The sequence below is a fragment of the Pseudorca crassidens genome, chromosome 1 (genome assembly GCF_039906515.1).
Source record: "Pseudorca crassidens isolate mPseCra1 chromosome 1, mPseCra1.hap1, whole genome shotgun sequence".
Taxonomy (NCBI): Eukaryota; Metazoa; Chordata; class Mammalia; order Artiodactyla; family Delphinidae; genus Pseudorca; species Pseudorca crassidens.
Window position 1 is genome coordinate 29,424,441 of NC_090296.1, and position 19,003 is coordinate 29,443,443.

Below are 19,003 nucleotides of genomic sequence, written 5' to 3' on the forward strand. Positions count from 1 at the left end.
CAGTCCACTACTGCCTGCCTGGAAGAGTATCTGCTAAAATAAGCGTTTTATGGTAATTATTAATCCTGCGGTCCAATATGGAGAGTGTCGAAATAGAAGTACAAAGATTGCTGACAGCTAAAGGATTGGGAAAGATACCGGGCAGTTCCAAGAAGTTTGAGTATTGTTGACTTAAAAAAAATGCACAGCGTGAAGAGTTGTGAGTTAAGTTTTATTTGGGGTTTATTTGGGGCAAAATGAGGACTGCAGCCCTGGAAACAGCATTTCAGATAACTCTGAGAAACTGCTCCAAGGAGGCGGGGGGGGGGGGGGGCGGGGGCGGGCAGGAGCCAGGATATATGAGTTTTGCAACCAAGGGAAGGTAGTCGGGAAGTCAAAAGATTATTGTTAATTAAAGAAAACCAGATATCTCAAGTTAAGGAATTTAGTGCTTTTCTATGTATGGGAAGATGCAAGAGTCTGGGCTCACTGAAATCATTCCTTTGCTATGCGCCTCAGCTATCTGGGGCCAGTACCCTGTATTTTCACATCCTCAGTTTCCTCAGGGCTCATTGCAGGAAGTGGCTGCAGTCTGATGGCTGCTAGATGGCAGGTATTCTTTTCAGCCCTGAGTTTCCTCAGGGCTCACCGGCTCACGTTGGAGGGTTGCAATCGTTGATGACTGTGACATCCTTTGTTTATTGATATGGCAGGAAATATTCCATTTATAAATATTCCAGGGCTTCCCTGGTGGCGCAGTGGTTGAGAGTCTGCCTGCCAATGCAGGGGACACGAGTACGTACCCCGGTCCGGGAAGATCCCACGTGCCGCGAAGCGGCGGAGCGGCTGGGCCAGTGAGCCATGGCCGCTGAGCCTGCGCGTCCGCAGCCTGTGCTCCACAACGGGAGAGGCCACAACAGTGAGAGGCCCGCGTACCACACACACACACACACACACACAAATATATATATATATATTCCATTCGATTTATAAATATTTGATTTATCAGTATTAAAAAGCATCCCAGGTGATTGTAATTAAAGGGATCACTGGAAACATAGTCCTAATCCTACCCTTAACCCTCAATCCTTTACTGAGCCTTTTTCCTAGAGCTAAGGATACCTACAATGGCTTCCAGAGCAGGGAGATGTTTCTGGAGAGAGAACTTCCTGGGTTCCAGTCTGATCCTGCTCCTTAATAGCGTGGTGATTCTTAGCAAGTTACATAATTAAGCTTCTGAATCCAGTTTCCTTATCTGTAAAGGATTTCTTTTTCTTTTTTGCAGTAATTTTAATAATGAGTAATTTTACTATCTGAATTAGGTTTAGGACACCTGTTTAAATCCCACCTTCACAGATTATGACACATGTTAGAGAATTGAAATATCTTGGAGGCAAGACTGTAAAAGTAAATCGCTGGCTGCCGAGTGAGAGCAAACTGCTGTTGATATTTAAAACGTATTGGGATTGAAAACAATGCTTGTAAAATCAATAACAGGATTTCAGTCAGGGGTGATTTAGAAAGCTCTTCCTATAGAGGAACAATGTCAGCCATAGTTAACACAAAATTCATTGTTTTCTGTAATTCTCAGTCAACACCCAGATCCATCTGCTTTTCTGATAACCCCAAGTGAGAGTTAAAGGGGAAAGAGGCAGGAGGTGGGAACAGACTCCCAGTTATTCCAGTATCCTAGGTGTGGTTTCACTGATGATCCTGGGCCTGGTACTATTTCCTATTACCATTTGGTAGGCCAAGAGAGCTCCACGTTTCTGTTTTTAGCAGCCAGTATCTATCCATTTGAGTATGTTCTTTCTCCAAGATTGCAATACCTTAATTTCAATAATCATCTCATGGTTAATAGTGTTGTATCAATGTTAACTTCCTGATTTTGAAATTTTGTACTATGGTTATGTAAGAAGTTAACATTAAGGGAAATCAAGATGAAGAGTATAGCTGGGCTATTTTTGCAACGTTTTTGTAACTCTAAAATTATTGCCAAATAAAAAGTTAAAATACCAGGGAGTGATAAAACCACCCTAGAGGATTCCTTTGGTCCTCTGTGTCCAACTTGTAGGGGTAGTAAAACCTGCTCACCTCAGTCAGATCCTTGCTCTTCCATATCCTTGAACACATAGTCTTTCCCATTTGATTGAAGTTTCCAGGAATTTGCATTATGTCTGATCCTGTATCCAAAATCCCGTGCCTTCGGTTTTTAAGTAAAAATAAAAGACACATTTTTTATTTTCACCAAAACCTTTTTGAACAACATATTCACCCTTTTGTTCCACTACCTTCTGCCATTTTTCAGGCAACTTCATGATTCCATCTTCCCAAAACTTTTTATCTTTTTGAGCAAAGAACTGTTGCAGGTGCCTTTTACAGTTTTCCAGGGAATTGAAATTTTTTCCATTAAAAGAATTTTGTAAAGACTGAAATAAACGGAATTCCGAAGGTGCAATATCTGGTGAATACAGCGGATGAATCAGAACTTCCCAGCCAGGGCTTCCCTGGTGGCGCAGTGGTTGGGAGTCTGCCTGCTGATGTAGGGCACGCGGGTTCATGCCCCGGCCTGGGAAGAAATACAGTCTAGAAGGTTTTTTTCGCTTAATTTATGTGGACCCCAAACATCAAAGCGATTCACATAACCAAGCTGGAGCAAATGATTTTCAGCGCTTGATTTGGGTATTTTGAGTATGTTGGCTATCTCCCTCGTAATGTACCGTCGATTGTTCTCAATTAATGCCTCCACGTGATTGCTATCAACTTCAACTGGTCTACCCGACCGTGGAGCATCATCCAGCAAGAAATCTCCAGCACAAAACTTGACAAACCATTTTTGACATGTTCAGTCAGCCATAGCACCTTCTCCATACGCTGCACAAATCTTTTTTGTGTGTTTCAGTTGCGTTTTTACCTTTCTTGAAATAATAAAGCATAATATGCTAAAAATGTTGTTTTTCTTCCATCTTCAATATTAAAATGGCTACACAAAAATTCACCAGTTTTGATAAGTTTTTTTTTTAATGCACGCTGATATGTCAGCTGTCATAATACGATCTAACAGAATTGTTTCGAATGAAGTTAAAGACGACTAAGCACTACTAGAGTCATCTTATGGGAAAAAGCGAACAAACTTTTTGGCTAACCCAATATATAACGTGCTCCTATTATGGGTACATAAATGTTTACAGATGTTATGTCCTCTCTCTGGATTGACACTTTTATTATCATATACTGTTCTTTGTTTTGTTACAGTCTTTGTTTTAAAGTCTCTTTTGTGTGATATAATTATTGCCACCCCAGCTTTCTTTTCCTTTCCATTGCATCTTTTTACATCCCTTTACTATCAATCTGTAAGTGTCTTTGTGTTTGAAGTGAGTCACTTGTAGGCAGCATATAGAAGGGTCTTGTTTTTTATTCAGCCACCTTATATCTTTTGATTGGCAAATATACATTACATTTAAAGTAATTATTGGTAGTTATACACTTTTTGCCATTTTGTTAACTGTCTTCTCATTCTTTTTGTAGTTCCTCTCTGTTCCTTTTCTCTCTTTCTTCCCTTGTGGTTTGACTGTTTTCTTAGTGTTATGTTTAGATTCCTTTCTCATTTTCCTTTATATATTTACTATAAGTTTTCTCTTTGTGGTTACCATGAAGTTCACATACAACACCTTATGTATATAACAGTCTTTATGTAAGTTGATAGTAACTTAATTTTGAACACATTCCAAAGCTTTATATTTTTACTCCCCCCTGTGCTTTATTTTTTTGATGACACATTTTACATCTTTTAATGTATCCCTTAACCATGGTATTTTCATTAATTTTAATACTTTTGTCTTTTGCCCTTTATAAGTGATTGATCTACTACCTTTATTATTTATTTACATATTCCAGTGAGATTTTTACTTATATATGTTTTCTTTTTATTCGTTAGTGCCTCTTCTTTTTAGCTTAGGGGAGTTCCTTTAACATTTGCTGCATTTGCTGAAAGGCCAGTTTAGTGGTGATGAACTCCTCTACTTTTGCTTACCTGGAATACTCTTAATGTGTCCTTCAATTCTGAATGATAACCTTGCTGGGTAGAGAATTTTCAGTTGGCAGTTTTTTCCTTTCAGCCCTTTGAGTATATCATGCTACTCTCTTCTGGCCTATAAAGTTTCTGCTGAAAAGTCTGTTCATAGACCTATGGTGTTTCCTTTGTACATAATAGGTTGCTTTTCTCTTGCTGCTTTTAAGATTCTCTCTCTTTAACTGTTACCATTTTAATGATAATGTATCTTGGTGTGATTCTCTTTGGGGACATCTTACTTGGAATTCTCTAGGCTTCCTGGACCTGGATGTCTCTTTCCTTCCCAGATGAGGAAGTTTTCAGCCATTATTTCTTCAAATACTTTTTCTGGCCCTTTCTCTCTCTCCTCTCCATCTGGGACCCCTATAATGCAAATGTTTTTCTGCTTGATGTTGTCCCAGAGATGCCTTATGGTATCCCTGCTGCTTTTAATTCTTTTTCTCATTTTTCTGCTCTGAGTGTTTTCCATTGCTTTGTCTTCCATCTCATTGATTCGTGCTCCTATTTCATCCATTCTGCTGTTGAACCTCTCATGTATTTTTCAGTTATAAGCTTTAGTACTTTTTATATTTTCTCTCTTTGTTAAAGTTCTCCTGTGTTTATCTATTCTCCTGAGATTGGTGAGCATCTTTATGACCATTATTTTTGCTTTTATTTATTTTCATTTATTTATTTAATTTTTGACTGCATTGGGTCTTAATTGCTGTGCGTGGGCTCTCTCTAGTTGCAGCGAGCTGGGGCTACTCTTCATTGCAGTGCGCAGGCTTCTCATTGCAGTGGCTTCTCTTGTTGTGGAGCATGGGCTCTAGGTACCCGGGCTTCAGTAGTTGCAGCACCTGTATTCAGTATTGTGGCCCGTGGGCTCAGTAGTTGTGGCACACGGGCTCTAGAGCACAGGCTCAGTAGTCATGGCACATGGGCTTAGTTGCTCTGCAGCATGTGGAATCTTCCCAGACCAAGGATTGAACCTGTGTCCCCTGCATTGGCAGGCAGATTCTTAACTGCCGCTGGCCAGGCTGGGGCTCACTGGAGTGGGGTGGGCTGGCGACCCACGGCGGGAGTGCGAGCCCGGGACCGGGCCGTGCCCCGTGGAAACGTGCTGCACGGACATACACGGTGCTGCCCTCGCGGTGGAGCTGCCGCGACTCGGCCTCGCTCCTGTTCTCAGTGCCAGTTCTGATGGCTGGTGATGTTTGCACCTGAAAATAAAGGGGTGTTGTGCCTCTGCCTATGGCCATTATTTTAAACTATCAGGTCAGTGTTTTTAATCTCAACTTCATAAAGGTCTTTTTCTGGGTATTTGCCTTGGTCTTTGGTTTGCAACAAATTCCTGTCTCCTCATTTTGCCTCTCAGTGTTACATGTAATTAGGCGAAATGGCTAGCACCCTCACTCTCGAAAGAGTGGTCCTGGGTAGGAGCTGTTCTGTGTGGTCCAGAAGCACAGTCTCCCCTGACCACCAGAGCCAGGCAGTCTATGGGCATCACCTGTGTGGGCTGCTTGAGTCTGATGGCTGTGACAGCGTTGCATAGGGCGGGGCTGGGAGCTCTCACCTAGCCAACTGTGGCTCAGCCACTGTGCGGGGAGAGCAGGGTTCAAGTCACTTGCCCAATTCAATTGCGGCTGAGCTGCAGCGTGCGGTGGATGGAACTTGGGGTGCCTGTCCAGGCTGATGACAGCTCAGCTGCTGTCAGGGGAAGGTGGACACTTGCTGGCCCAGTTGTGACTTGTCTGCTGCCTGGGGTGAGCAGGGCTCGGGGTTCTGCCTGGTCCAGTTTTGGCTCAGCTACTCTGCAGAGAGGGTTGCAGCTCCGTCTCTGTGCGGGTTGGGTGGGGCTCAGGGCAGGGTGCCTCCCAGGCCAATTGTGGCTCGGCTGCTGTGTGGGGAGGGCAGGACGATTGCCAGGTTGCGTTGCACCTGGGGTTCTGCACAGGGTGGGATGCTCGCCCAGCCTGGTTGTAGTGCAAGGTGGGCAGAGCATGCCCTCCCGTGCTAGCAGGCTAGAGGAAGGGCACCAAAAATGGCTCCTGTAGGCTTGTCACCAGCAACTTAGATTGAGCTTGCAAAAATGGTGTCCACTAGTGCTTCCGTCCCCAGATAAAGACGCTACAGGTTCTTGTCTTGCCGTCAGCCACTTTAAAGTTAGTAAATGGGTCTACCTCACTTATGGTCTAGGGGCTTTTCAATCTGTTGCTTTTGTGCTGGATCTCAGGCCCCGTGGGTTTGAGAGTCCTCTAAGAGTGGGATCTCTGTTCCCTATGGTTCTATGATTCTCCTGGTCTTAGTACCAACTGAGTTTCAAAATCAGATTTTTTTCAGGTGTGGGGGTCGTCTTTCCAGTGCTGGCCCCCAGGGTCGGGGTGCCTGATGTGGGGCACAATCCATTCACACCTTGAGGGAGAATTCTGTATTTATAGGATCCCTCTTTATTGTGGGGTCACAGCATCTAGGGTGAGGTCCCAGGTAAGGCCACGTCTGTGCCTCTTCTACGATTTTTGATGTAACTTTGTCTTCTGTTTTGGAGGTGCATGTTCTCAGGTCCTTTTCAGAGGAAAAGTATTCCAACTGTAGCTGTAAATTTGGTATGTCCATGGGAGGAAGTGATTTCAGAGTTTTCCTATGGCGTCTTGGACTGCTCCGACTCACATTTGTATCTTTAAACAATGTTTTTTTGTTTTGCCAACTTTTGAGTCTTACGTAAATGAAAACATTATTTTCACTTGGTCAAAGTTAATTTTTATTTAGCTGTATGCAAATCTTATGAGTGCATTCTACTTAAAAAAATAACATCTTTATGTGGTATGATTTATATTCCATAAAACTCATTTACTTCAAGTGTACAGTTCAGTGTTTTTAGTATATTCACGAGGTTGTACAACCATCACCACTACTTAATTCCAGAACATTTTCATCATCCCCCAAAGAATCCCAGTACCCATTAGTAGTCATCTCCATTTCCCCACAACCGTCTTTATTTCCAGTCCTGGGTAATCACTAATCTACTTTCTGTCTCTGTAGATTTGTTTATTCTGGGTAGTTCTAATAAAGGAAGTCATAAATATGTGGTCTTTTGTGACTAGCTTCTTTTCCATGTAATGCTGTCAAGTTTCATCCATGTCATAGCATGTATCAGTACCTCCTTCCCTCTTTATTGCTAAATAGTCCATTAAATTGATATGCCAAATTTCATTATCCATTCATCGACTGATGGACATTTGAGTTGTATCCACTTCTTGGCTACTAGGAATACTGTATCTGTGAACAGTCCTGTATTTAAGTTTTTGTGTGTTTTGCAGTTCTCATTTGTTGTGGATATATAACTAGGAACGGGATTGCTGGGTCATACTGCAATTCTGTGTTTAATTTTTGAGGCAAAGCAAGGCTTCCAAAGTGGCTATGCCATTTTACAATCCCACCAGCAGTGTATGAGGGTTCCAATTTCATCACCCCCTCACCAGCACTTTTTCTTCTTTTTTTTTATTGTAGCCATTCTAGTGAGTATAAAGTGGTATCTCACTGTGGCTACATTTGCATTTTCCTGAAGCCTAATGATATTGTTCATCTTTTCATATGCTTATTGGCCATTTGTATATCTTCTCTGGGGAAATATCTATTCAGAACCATTGCCTACAGAAAAGGGAACCCTCTTGCACTGTTGGTGTGAATGTAAATTGATAGAGCCACTATGGAGAACAGTATGGAGGTTCCTTAAAAAACTAAAAGTAGAATTACCTTATGACCCGGCAATACCACTACTGGGCATATAGCCAGAGAAAACCATAATTCAAAAAGACACATGCACCCCAATGTTCATTGCAGCACTATTTACAATAGCCAGATCATGGAAGCAACCTAAATGCCCATCGACAGACAAATGGCTAAAGAAGATGTGGTATATATATACAATGGAATATTACTCAGCCATAAAAAGGAACGAAATTGGGTCATTTGTAGAGACGTGGATGAATCTATAGACTGTCATACAGAGTGAAGTAAGTCAGAAAGAGAAAAACAAATATCGTATATTAACGCATATATGTGGAACCTAGAAAAATGGTATAGATGAACCGGTTTGCAGGGCAGAAACTGAGACACAGATGTAGAGAACAAACATATGACACCAAAGGGGGAAAGAAGCATGGGGTGGGCGTGGGGGGGTGGTGTGATGAATTGGGAGAGTGGGGCTGACATATATATAGTAATATGTATAAAATGGATAACTAATAAGAACTTGCTGTATAAAAAAATAAATTAAATAAAATTTAGAAAAATAGTATCTTATTGAATAACGTAATTGGCACTTCAGAGAAATAACTCTCATGTGATGGAAAACCATGCAAAACTTCACCAGATTATTGAAATACAAGTGCCTATGAAAAGCTAATTTTCTTTAAAATACTGTCTTTTTAGGGGGAAATGCTTCCAGAATAAACGATATCATGTGTTTAAAAAAAAGGACACTCGCGTTATTCTCAGACGACAAATTAACTAGCAAAGCAAGCCAGTTTAAGTCCAGTCCCTAAATCCACTGTAAGGCTCTCTGCATTAAAGGCCTCACGCACCAGGGGGCAGCAGGAAGCCGCGCAGGCGGCCAGCTCGCTGCCGAGCTCGGCGCGAGAGAACCGTGCTGCACCTGGGCGGAGGCGGGCGCCGGGCTCAGCTGCACCGCCAGCCGACACGGCGCGTGGTGGACGGTCACCTCCACTTTGAGGGGGTTTTCATCACTCCCCTCGGCATCCTGCAGAGGAGGCATCCTCCGAGCCGGCCGGCGTTAGGCTCCCCAGGAGCACCATGGGCTCCACGCCCCTGAAGTCGCCGCCCAGAGCTCGGAGATCGGTCCCTGGCCGGGTCCAACACTTCCCGCCCCACTGCCGTCCGCCTCATTGTTGGCAGGTGAGAGGAAGAGGCGGCCTGGATCACTGAACCCCAAAGGGCCCCGCTCCCTGGGGCCTAAGCCTTCCACTTTAATACCCAGGAGCTTATTGGTTAGTCCACTCTTGCGCTTGACGGCCAGGGTCGCGGCCTTTTGGGAGGAAAGAGATGATGTGGAGACAGACTTCCGAAGCTGGACGGGAGTCCCGGGAGTTCGGAGCACGGCCTGAGCCGCCAGTCACTGGGTGCGGGAATCTTCGCGGTGCGGCTTTGAGCGCAGGCACACAGACGTGGCTTTGGCGCAAGGGGAACTGGGCTCAGTAGGCGGGGCGGGGCCGGGAGCAGGGGCGGGGCCGGCCGGAGTGCAGCAGGAGGGGCTGGGCCCGGAGGGGCGTGGCCCGGCGGGAAAAATGCAGGCCGGGTCTCAAGAGGACCTGGACTGGTTCCTGGGGCGTCACTCAGTAAAGAGCTGCAAAAAGGGGCGACTTAGGAGGGCCCGGGGTCGGTTGTGCTTTTGGAGATCCCGAAGTGGGACCGTCCGGAAGAGGCAGGAGCTTATACATAGCCTACCCTTCGACGTGTCGAGAATGAGAAATTAATGATTTCTGACAAAATGCTTCCGGTCGCCTTCTCTAAAATCCCTCTCTGGCCATCAGGAGACACTGTTCCCTAAACTTAGTTGGAGGCTCCATGTACTAGGCTCCCGCCAAATCCCTTTTCTTGCTTGAGGTTATTTTTGCCTGGATTAATAAAGACTGTTACAAAAGAAAAAAAGACTGTCGAGATTAAAGCTTAAACGTTTCAGATGAGGCAGAGTACAGATGTATATACACTGTGGAAATAATCTATATTGTCCTGTGGCCTGACATAATTATTAAAAATGTATATTTTTACATGAAGGGAAAAAAACTTACATTATATGACATTTATGGTTTGTTTGTTTTTTAAAAGAAAAAGGCATAGAACTCACAAAATAAAACTGTCCATGTATACAAAATGGTTCTGGAAGGCTACACTTCAAGTTGGTAACAGTAGATACCTCTGGGAGAAGACTGCGATTGAGTAATGAGTTAAGAAGTTTTTAAATTTTATCTGTATTACTTGAATCTTTTACAATGAAGAATGTACTTATATATGTAATTTAAAATTTGTTTTCCAGTACAGAATTCTATCTTAAAATGTACATGTAAAATGAGGTTAATTAACCCAGGTAAAACCATTCTATTAAACTGCTATGTCAAGTAAGATGTGTGGATATGTAATCCTGAATTCCCTTTGGAACAATCTCATTTTCAGATATATATCTTATCCCTCTTACCCCATAAATAAGATTGTAATTATCATGTATTCTGATTTATGGATGGAAAATATTTGCCACTGAAAGCACATGGTTACTGGACCAACAACCCTGTCTTTTTGAAAAGTACTTGTTTAAAGTCTCTCTGTCTTTGGAGAATACATGGCTGACTCCCAGTTTTAGAAAACAACTCAAGTAATTTAAAAAAAAAATTTATTTATTTATGGCTGCGTTGGGTCTTCGTTGTTCACGAGCACTTTCTCTAGTTGCGGCGAGCGGGGCTACTCTTCGTTGCGGTGTGTGGGCTTCTCAGAGCAGTGGCTTCTCTTGTTGTGGAGCACAGGCTCTAGGCACGCGGGCTTCAGTAGTTGCAGCATGTGGGCTCAGTAGTTGTGGCTCACGGGCTTAGTTGCTCCGTGGCATGTGGGATCTTCCCGGACCAGGGCTTGAACCTGTGTCTCCTGCACTGGCAGGCGGATTCTTAACCATTTCGCCACCAGGGAAGTCCCTAACTCAAATAATTTTGACTTCTGCCACCCACATCCATCATTATAGTGGCCATAAATATTGGATGTTGTGCATCTCTGCATGTACCACCTGAAAAAACAGAATGCTTCCCACAAGCTTTTATCTTTCCAGTGTGCAAAGACCATTTAAAATGAATGTACACAATAGCTTAACCATGATACTCTGAAAGAATTAAGAAGTGTTTGTGGTTTTCAGTTTGCTGAAAATTGTAACAGGTTTATACAAATATTTCTTAAAGGATCAGTGGTTGACAAAAACATGTATCAATATTTGCTTTCAAAATGGTTCATTGGCCTTTCTCATCCTGATGGAAGTACATTCAAGGGCATTAGGCGTACAAACAAAAGCAGAACAATGGGCTGAATTTGGTTATATTTTCTGATTTTTTGTTTTTGAATATATGATCCAACTTTTTTTTTTTTTTTGGCTGTGTTGGGTCTTTATTTCTGTGCGTGGGCTTTCTTTAGTTGTGGCGAGCGGGGGCCACTCTTCATCGCGGTGCGCGGGCATCTCACTGTCGCGGCCTCTGTTGCGGAGCACAAGCTCCAGACACGCAGGCTCAGTAGTTGTGGCTCACGGGCCTAGTTGCTCCGCAGCATGTGGGATCTTCCCAGACCAGGGCTCGAACCCGTGTCCCCTGCATTGGCAGGCAAATTCTCAACCACTGCGCCACCAGGGAAGCCCTTGATTTGTTTTTTGTTGCTGTTGTTGTTTTTAAGTGTCTCCAACTAAGTTTCTTTTAGGCTTCAACTTCTTTGAGCCACTAAGCATCAAGGAAAAATTACTGTCATTGAAAAACAAAAATCAGTATGTTAAAAAATGGTTCCTTATTTCTTATTTTAAGCCTAAACTCTCCATCTCCCTCTCATGGGTGGGTCAAATAGTGGGCAGTGGGGGGCGCGCTGGTCACACCCCTGTGTCTGTGATGCCTGTGGCAAAAATATTGCTGGAATAGGTCTCTGCGGTGAGGAGAGCTCAATAAAATGGTGGTTTCCAAAATAAATACATAAATCTGAACTCTCCAATTTGGCTTATGGAGCCTCCATTATGGGACCCTAACTTATCCTTGACTTTCCAGCTAAGTAATCCTCACCAGTCAGCTCTGCACTATTTGAGCTTATCTCCTCAGGTTGGAAGGCTGTAGAGCCAAATGGTTAATGAAGGCCATGGACTTTGGAGTTGGACTGGCCCAGCTCTCTCATCAACCAGATATATTTCTTAACCCTCCTGGGTCTCAATTTCCTCATCTGAAATGATAAGAGCTAATATTTGAGAGTTTAAATATGTTACGTGCTTTACTTGGATGACCTAATTTAATCACAACAGCCCAATGAAGTAGTTTCTATTCTTATCACTATAATTATCCCCACTTTATAGATGAGGAAATCGAGGCTTAGAGAGGTTAATAACTTACCCAAGGTCACACAGTAAGCGATGGAGCCTGGGACTTATATCTACTGTAGAGGCAACCTTGAGGGTACTACCCTTTACATCATTTAATGTTTCTTAGTAAGACAGCCTTTGGGAGAAACTGATTTCTAAGCTTTGATTTTATTTTATGAAGGCTGTAAATTTTGTAAAGGATACTTTATCAGTAAGGAAGAAATCGAAGTCTAGGGCCTCATTCATAAAATAAAAGCAAAGCTTAGGATACTAAGTATGTCAATGCCCCCAATCTTCAAAGTGGGGTTCAGAAACAAGAACGAAGCAGAGTCCATTCCTTAAGGGGCTCAAGTGCGCAGGTTCCCAAGGTTCAGACATGGTCAGTTAGGACCCAAAGAGTATATGGGACTCTTAGCAGTACAAAAGCTCAGTCCTCAGAACCAGAACAGAAGGCCAAATCTAGGCCAGCAGTTGAGACTTGGGCAGGCACTTCTTACATTTTTCCTGCTTAAGGTTAAGATTGGTCCTACAGATAAGATCAGAGTTAAGCCTATACACTGGGAAAAGTTCAGGGGAGAAAGGGATGGACCCAGCAGTGAAGAGAGTAGTGTTGCTAAGGCTCAGAATCCAGTAGGACCTGACAATGAAGCTGAGATGGTTGCTTTGTTACAAAAAGGTTCCTAGGTTCTCTGGAAAACCTAATACATGTTGTATGACTAGGATTTTTATTAACAGTATATGGTCTATGATTACAATGTTACAATTTGCTGGGCTTGACAGATGTTTTACCATCGAGGTGTTTATGGAAGAAAGTTTGGATTTGCTGCCAGGCATCTACCTGTGCCCTTGAGTGAGCCTTTGGCTCACCTCCATAGAATACTGGTTGGTCCAAAACTGCATGCACAGAGGCTCTACAAAGAGGAAAATAAGGCGGATCAATACAATGGCCAGTTCCTGGGTAGTAGATTATCTGGGGTCTGTCTTTCCCATGGGCCTGTAACCGTTCAGAGGCTATCTGAGCATAGAATTCACTCTTCCAGTTATGATCATCCATGCCAACGATAAACAGGAAGGGTCCCTGGGCCTTTTCCAATGGAATAAGACTTCGGTGGTTGGGTTTCTCCAGTGGGTCATTCCAAATATCCTCCAAATTCAAAAGGCCTGACTCAGTGATTTTATATTTTCCTGGGTCACTGCTGAGATTAGGAATAATCATATCCTTGTAATGCAGAGGAGCTATTGTGTTGGCCACACAGGCATTAATAACTGCAGTAGCTGTGATGCCCTTCAAGAAAGAGGCCATTGAGAGACACAGGTCACCTCCTTTGGAGAAGCCAAGAAGCCCAACACTAGGGCCTTTCACCTGATGAAAAGAGAGAAAGAAAGAGAGAGAGAACAAGTCTAGAATTCATAAAGGGAGAACTTAAACTGTGATTTTACATTGTCTAGGCAGCTTTCTCAAATGTCATTTGCTTTCCTTTCTTATGCAACAATCCACAAAGTTCAAACGTATCTTCTAATAAGCAAATCAATTTTTTTTTTTTGGCTGCGCTGGCACGGCATGCAGGATCTTAGTTCCCTGACCAGGGATTGAACCCGTGTCCCCTCCATTGGGAGCACAGAATCTTTACCACTGGACTAACATGGAAGTCCCAAACAAATCAATTAATTTCCTGGTACACAGGCCCTCCACTAACATTTATGGTGACTAGGTCAAGAGTACACACAGAGGCCCATATACCCTATACCTAAATACTTAAAAGTTATAAATATTTGAAAATTAAATAAAATATATTCTTTTCTGCTACCTTGATAAATATACCTCCATAACAACTTATAAGGTCAGGTTCAAATTTCATATCTTAGAACTTCCTGGAGTTCTGTACTAGAACATGGCATGGGGGGAGTGCCAGCCCCTGGCCCTAGTCCCTGGTCCTTGGCCAACTCTCTTTCTCTTCCCATCCCTGCCTGGCTCCATCATGTACCATAAGGGCCCTCTCACACATGCGTTTGGACACCCTAGCCTATATGTTTAAGGCCTAGGTGTGTTCACATTAATGGACCCAGAGAAGAGGCATAGGGCTTGGAAGCAGGATCAGAGCTGGTTGGAAGATAGTTGTGGGGTTCCAGATCCAAAGGGCATGGTGTGAGGGGCACATGGGTTCCAGGTAGACACATTCCCTTGGCCCCTCAAACTCCGCACCCTGTGGTCAGGGATGCAGCCAAAGCAAGGCCAGAAAGTGGTCATCTAAAACAAAAGGTCCAGAGCAGAAGCCCCTCTTGCCTAGGTCTAAGGGCAAAACTGATAGTATATATTGGTCCCTTCTTGTTCCTGGGGCCTTTTATCCCATAAATAAACCAGTCATCACAGTTCATGATCATCTAGGTTTTAGCAGCTCTATTGAGACCAGTCCCTGAATTCTAACAGAGTTAGACCTTGCAGTACATCTTACTCCTTAACATTAGAATGTTTGGGTTTCTTTAAGTCTAGATAGTAGCAAAGACTATGTATTCCATTGATAATCATACCAAAATGTTTTAATTAATTTTTCCAGTCTCATATAAGAACTTTCTCTACAAAACCACAATACCATTAACACACTTAACAAAATTAATGGTTCCTTAATATCATCGAATACACACCCCTATTCAAATGTCACCAATTGTCTCAAAAATCTCTTTACAGTCACTTTTTTCTCTATACATTTACATTAATCTTTTTTTTTTGGGGGGGGGCCGTGCTGCACAGCATGCGGGATCTTAGTTCCCCAACCAGGGATCAAACCCCCATCCTCTGCAGCAGAAGCGCGGAGTCTTAACCACTGGACTACTGGGGAAGTCCCTACCTTACTCTTACAAATGAGAAAAACTGAATTCCAGAAAGGGAAACTGCCTTATTCAGGATTATAATGCCACTTGGTGGTAGATACAGAACCAGAACTTAAGGTTAGTAACTTTTTAGTCTAGCTCTTTGAATTCTGGTCAAGAACTAAAGGGAACTAAACAGTTGAGTCTTAAGGGATTGGAGAGAGATGGGCAGAAATGAAAATAATAATCCTAACAACTTCTGAAGGAGCCTTTGTGTCTCATGGCATATTTCCAGCCCTGGGTGTCCTGGTAGAGCTTTTGGATCCAGCCCTGTGTCTGCTCTACCCCCTCTCCTCTGCATTCAGGTGAGCACCAGAACCCACCTTTGGATGTTGCAGCATGAAGTCCACAGCTTCTTCAAAGTACTCCAGGCACACGTTATTCAAATATTTAGGGAGGTCTTCAAATCTGAAATAAGCCAGAGCGAGCACAGCAAAACCATGTCCAGCCAGGAGGCTGGCCCTGTATTCACAAAGGCCACCACCACTTCCAAAAAGATCGAGGATTCCAGGGAATGGTCCTGTGCCTGGAGAGCACCACAAATCATAGGGAGTTTTAGACACTCAAAAGACATTCTTGGGTTTCAGATTTTGGCAGTCAGCAAAGAGAAGTTTTTAAAGCAAGGAAGGTTGTGGGTGGGAGTTTGGTGGAAAAGGACTCTTTTTACTTTGTCTTTTTTTTTTTTAATAAACTTTGGGGAGAAGGGAGGGGGGGAAATGCCTTATTTTCTCCGTAATTTTTCATATATTTGCAAAAAACAACAACGATAATATAAACCAAATTAGAAATAACATAAGATGAAATGTACATTTTCCACCAAATTTTCCTCAAAAAAAACCCCCCAAAAACTGAGAATGCTTTGACAGCTGTAAAGCGCTCTACATATACAGGGGATTATTAGAATATACTCCCCACCTCCTTTACACCCTCTGCTCCAGCCTTAAAGAACGCCATTCCTAAATGTGTTGTGCTCTCTTTGGCCCTGAAAATGGTGTACACTATTCTCCTCCCCTCTCCACCATTTCTGAACTGGTTGACTCATCAGTCTTCAAATCTAAGTTTAGAGCTCCCTTCCTGGAAGACTTCCCAGATGCCCTCCAAGGCTGAGTTGAATTACATAGCCTTTGATATGTTCCCACCAGCACCCTGGGCCTGTACCTCCCCTATCATAGCACTTACCACACTTACAGATCCAAGTATAGTTGCCGGTATCCTCTATTAGGCGGTAGGTACAGTGAGGCCCATGTCTGAATTTGCTAGCTACTGTATGTAGCACAGTCCTTGATTTAACACATATTTGTTAAATAATTGAACTTTTCTGCATTATTTACAAAATCCTTTGAGTCAGAAAACAATAAATTTTAAATGGGCCACAGAGTAGATACTAAAATAGTTAACAACTGACTTGATTCAAATATCGCAGCTGGGCAGTGAAAGATTTTTTTTTTTTTGAAATATTTTTTAAAAAATTAAAGTCTTTAGGAGATTCTTATTGAATCAGTCAGTATGATTTATTGAGCTCTTATTATATCCCTGTGTAAGCCTCTAGGCATACAGAGATATGGAGATGTATAAGTGCCAATTCCAGACCCAGGAGTTCACAGTTGAGTGGGCAGTGCTAGTTAAGGCTGTGAATTGCTGAAGAGCTGTAAGAATAAAGCAGGGCCTCCTGTTTTGGAGAATAATCACAGAATTCAGTTTAGGAATTCTGTGAGCAGTGGCAACTCCAGCATTTCTATATATAGCAGGGGTTTCAGTCAGGAATTTGGTTGGAAGGGGTGGGTCAGTTGTCTTGTTTACAGGCCACTTTTACCTACCAAGCACCTTGTTTTTACTTAGACTAGGGTTTCTCAACCTTAGCACTATAGACATTTTGAGTAAGATATTTCTTTGTTGTGGGGCTGTCCCATGGATTGTAGATGTTTAGCACCTACCCACTAGATGCCAACAGCACCCTCTCCAATTGTGACAATCAAAAATGTCTCCAGATATTACCAATTGCCCCTGGAGTGGAAGAGAATCATTCCAGGTTGAGAAACACTGACAGACTGTTTATTATGGGGGAGAGGACCTTCAGGGAGTATTTTTGTTTGTTTTTTAGTATTATGGGGCACTGCCTCTATCTCTGGGTTTTAGTTTCCTTTGAAGTTTGATGTGAAAGAAGGCCCCAATCACTCCTGCACAACAGCAGAAGTCACTGCCTAATATTAGTATCTGAGACACAGCTGCATGGCTGGCACATAGCAGCATAAATACACTTTTTGAGTACTCTGAATGAACTTTTAGCATATAGCTGAGGGAATGGCAGTACCTCCAGGAAGTGTCCTGAAATTTAGAGGAGAAACTTCCACCCAGAATTCATGATAGACTTTGGAGCTTGGGGACGAATTTAGGGAAGTTCCACAACCACGGGGTTCCCTAGACAGGCAAGGGGCCGCCCAGGGTCTCAGGACTCTACCTGGCTTTCCACAACAGCCTGGGAAGTGGGCTGCTCACCTGGCGGCAGGAAGAGCGTGGCGCGCACCCGGCCCACGCGCACGGGCTCGCGCCGCACCCCCGGCGCCAGGAAGTTGCGCTCGTGCACCGCCCGGCCCAGGAGCCCTCCGGCCTCCGGGTCGTGGCCATCGAGCACCTCCAGCTCCACGGCGAAGGGCGTCTGCACGTCCCGCTTCACCAGCCGCAGCAAGGGCTTCTCGGGCTCTAAAGCCCAGAGGAGCCCCATGGGCTCGAGGCCCGTGAAGCTGCCGCCCAGCGCGGGCGCGCGCTCGAGGTCCAGCTGGCCGTGGGCGTCGGCGCAGTAGCGCGCGTGGGCTCGGAAGAGCGCGTCCTTCTCGTCGCGCAGGGACGCGCGCAGCGTGACCGGCTGTCCCGGGGCCAGGCCGCGCACGGCGATGCGCACCGGCTCGTCCCAGCGGCAGCGGCCCGCGGGCTCCAGCGTCACTGTCACCGCCATCCTGGCAGGGGCCCAAGAGTTTGGGTCACCGGTCCTGAGCTTTGTAGGCCCTGCCAACCGCGCCCAGGGTGTCGGGTCCCATCGACAGAGTCGGAAGGGTCGCAGGAGAGCCGGAAATGAGACCACCATTTTGCGCCTTTTTCAGGTCTCAGGTCAACTTCAGAGGGCTGTGAAGAAGGTTAGAAACTAGAGTCCCTCTAGCGACAGGCTGCCTACCTGCAGCCTAAGGCCTCATGGGGCCGAGCAGCCTGCTATAACTCTTTGGAGGGCCGCGAAGTCCTGCCGATTAGTGGCCGACCTTTAAAAGCAAGAGCGAAAGCAGACACACAGGAACTTTATGTTGGGAAGAATTTTCCTAGTTTTGCCTCTCAGAAGGCAAGACTGTAAAGGTAAATCGCTGGCTGCCGAGTGAGAGCAAATTGCTGTTGATATTTAAAACGTATTGGGATTGAAAACAATGCTTGTAAAATCAATAACAGGATTTTAGTCAGGGGTGATTTAGAAAGCTCTTCCTATAGAGAAACAATGTCAGCCATAGTTAACACAAAATTCATTATTTTCTGTAATTCTCAGTCAACACCCAGATCCATCTGCTTTTCTGATAACCCCAAGTGAGAGTTAAAGGGGAAAGAGGCAGGAGGTGGGAACAGACTCCCAGTTATTCCAGTATCCTAGGTGTGGTTTCACTGATGATCCTGGGCCTGGTACTATTTCCTATTACCATTTAGTAGGACAAGAGAGCTCCACGTTTCTGTTTTTAGCAGCCAGTATCTATCCATTTGAGTATGTTCCTTCTCCAAGATTGCAATACCTTAATTTCAATAATCATCTCATTGTTAATAGTGTATCAATGTTAACTTCCTGATTTTGAAATTTTGTACTATGGTTATGTAAGAAGTTAACATTAAGGGAAATCAAGATGAAGAGTATAGCTGGGCTATTTTTGCAACATTTTTGTAACTCTAAAATTATTGCCAAATAAAAAGTTAAAATACCAGGGAGTGATAAAACCACCCTAGAGGATTCCTTTGGTCCTCTGTGTCCAACTTGT

General features: G+C 43.8%; 1 protein-coding gene and 1 long non-coding RNA gene across 7 annotated transcripts in view; one reads left to right on the forward strand and one right to left on the reverse strand.

The window, feature by feature from the left end:
- The first annotated feature begins 20 nt into the window (after positions 1-20).
- LOC137221461 (uncharacterized) overlaps positions 21-19,003 on the forward strand; it is a 63,290-nt gene continuing 44,307 nt past the window's right edge. For both annotated transcript variants that reach the window (XR_010942013.1, XR_010942015.1), the window contains exon 1: positions 21-199. This is a non-coding gene — a long non-coding RNA (uncharacterized lncRNA). The remainder of the gene's footprint in view (positions 200-19,003) is intronic.
- Positions 10,480-18,303, reverse strand: LOC137221405 (acyl-coenzyme A thioesterase 6-like). 5 transcript variants are annotated; one of them, XM_067731075.1, is made up of 4 exons: positions 17,496-18,288; positions 15,323-15,525; positions 12,927-13,494; positions 10,480-11,542 (listed from the first exon to the last, which is right to left on the reverse strand). In XM_067731075.1, the coding sequence occupies exons 1-4, from the start codon at positions 18,079-18,081 to the stop codon at positions 11,463-11,465; spliced, it is 1,437 nt and encodes a 478-aa protein (XP_067587176.1). In that variant the 5' UTR covers positions 18,082-18,288; the 3' UTR covers positions 10,480-11,462. The 5 variants fall into 5 exon arrangements, with proteins under 5 accessions (XP_067587176.1, XP_067587150.1, XP_067587158.1 ...); XM_067731049.1 differs by lacking the exon at positions 10,480-11,542 and adding an exon at positions 16,179-16,279 and having other exon boundaries at positions 12,838-13,494; positions 17,458-17,775; XM_067731057.1 differs by lacking the exon at positions 10,480-11,542 and having other exon boundaries at positions 12,838-13,042; positions 17,496-18,303.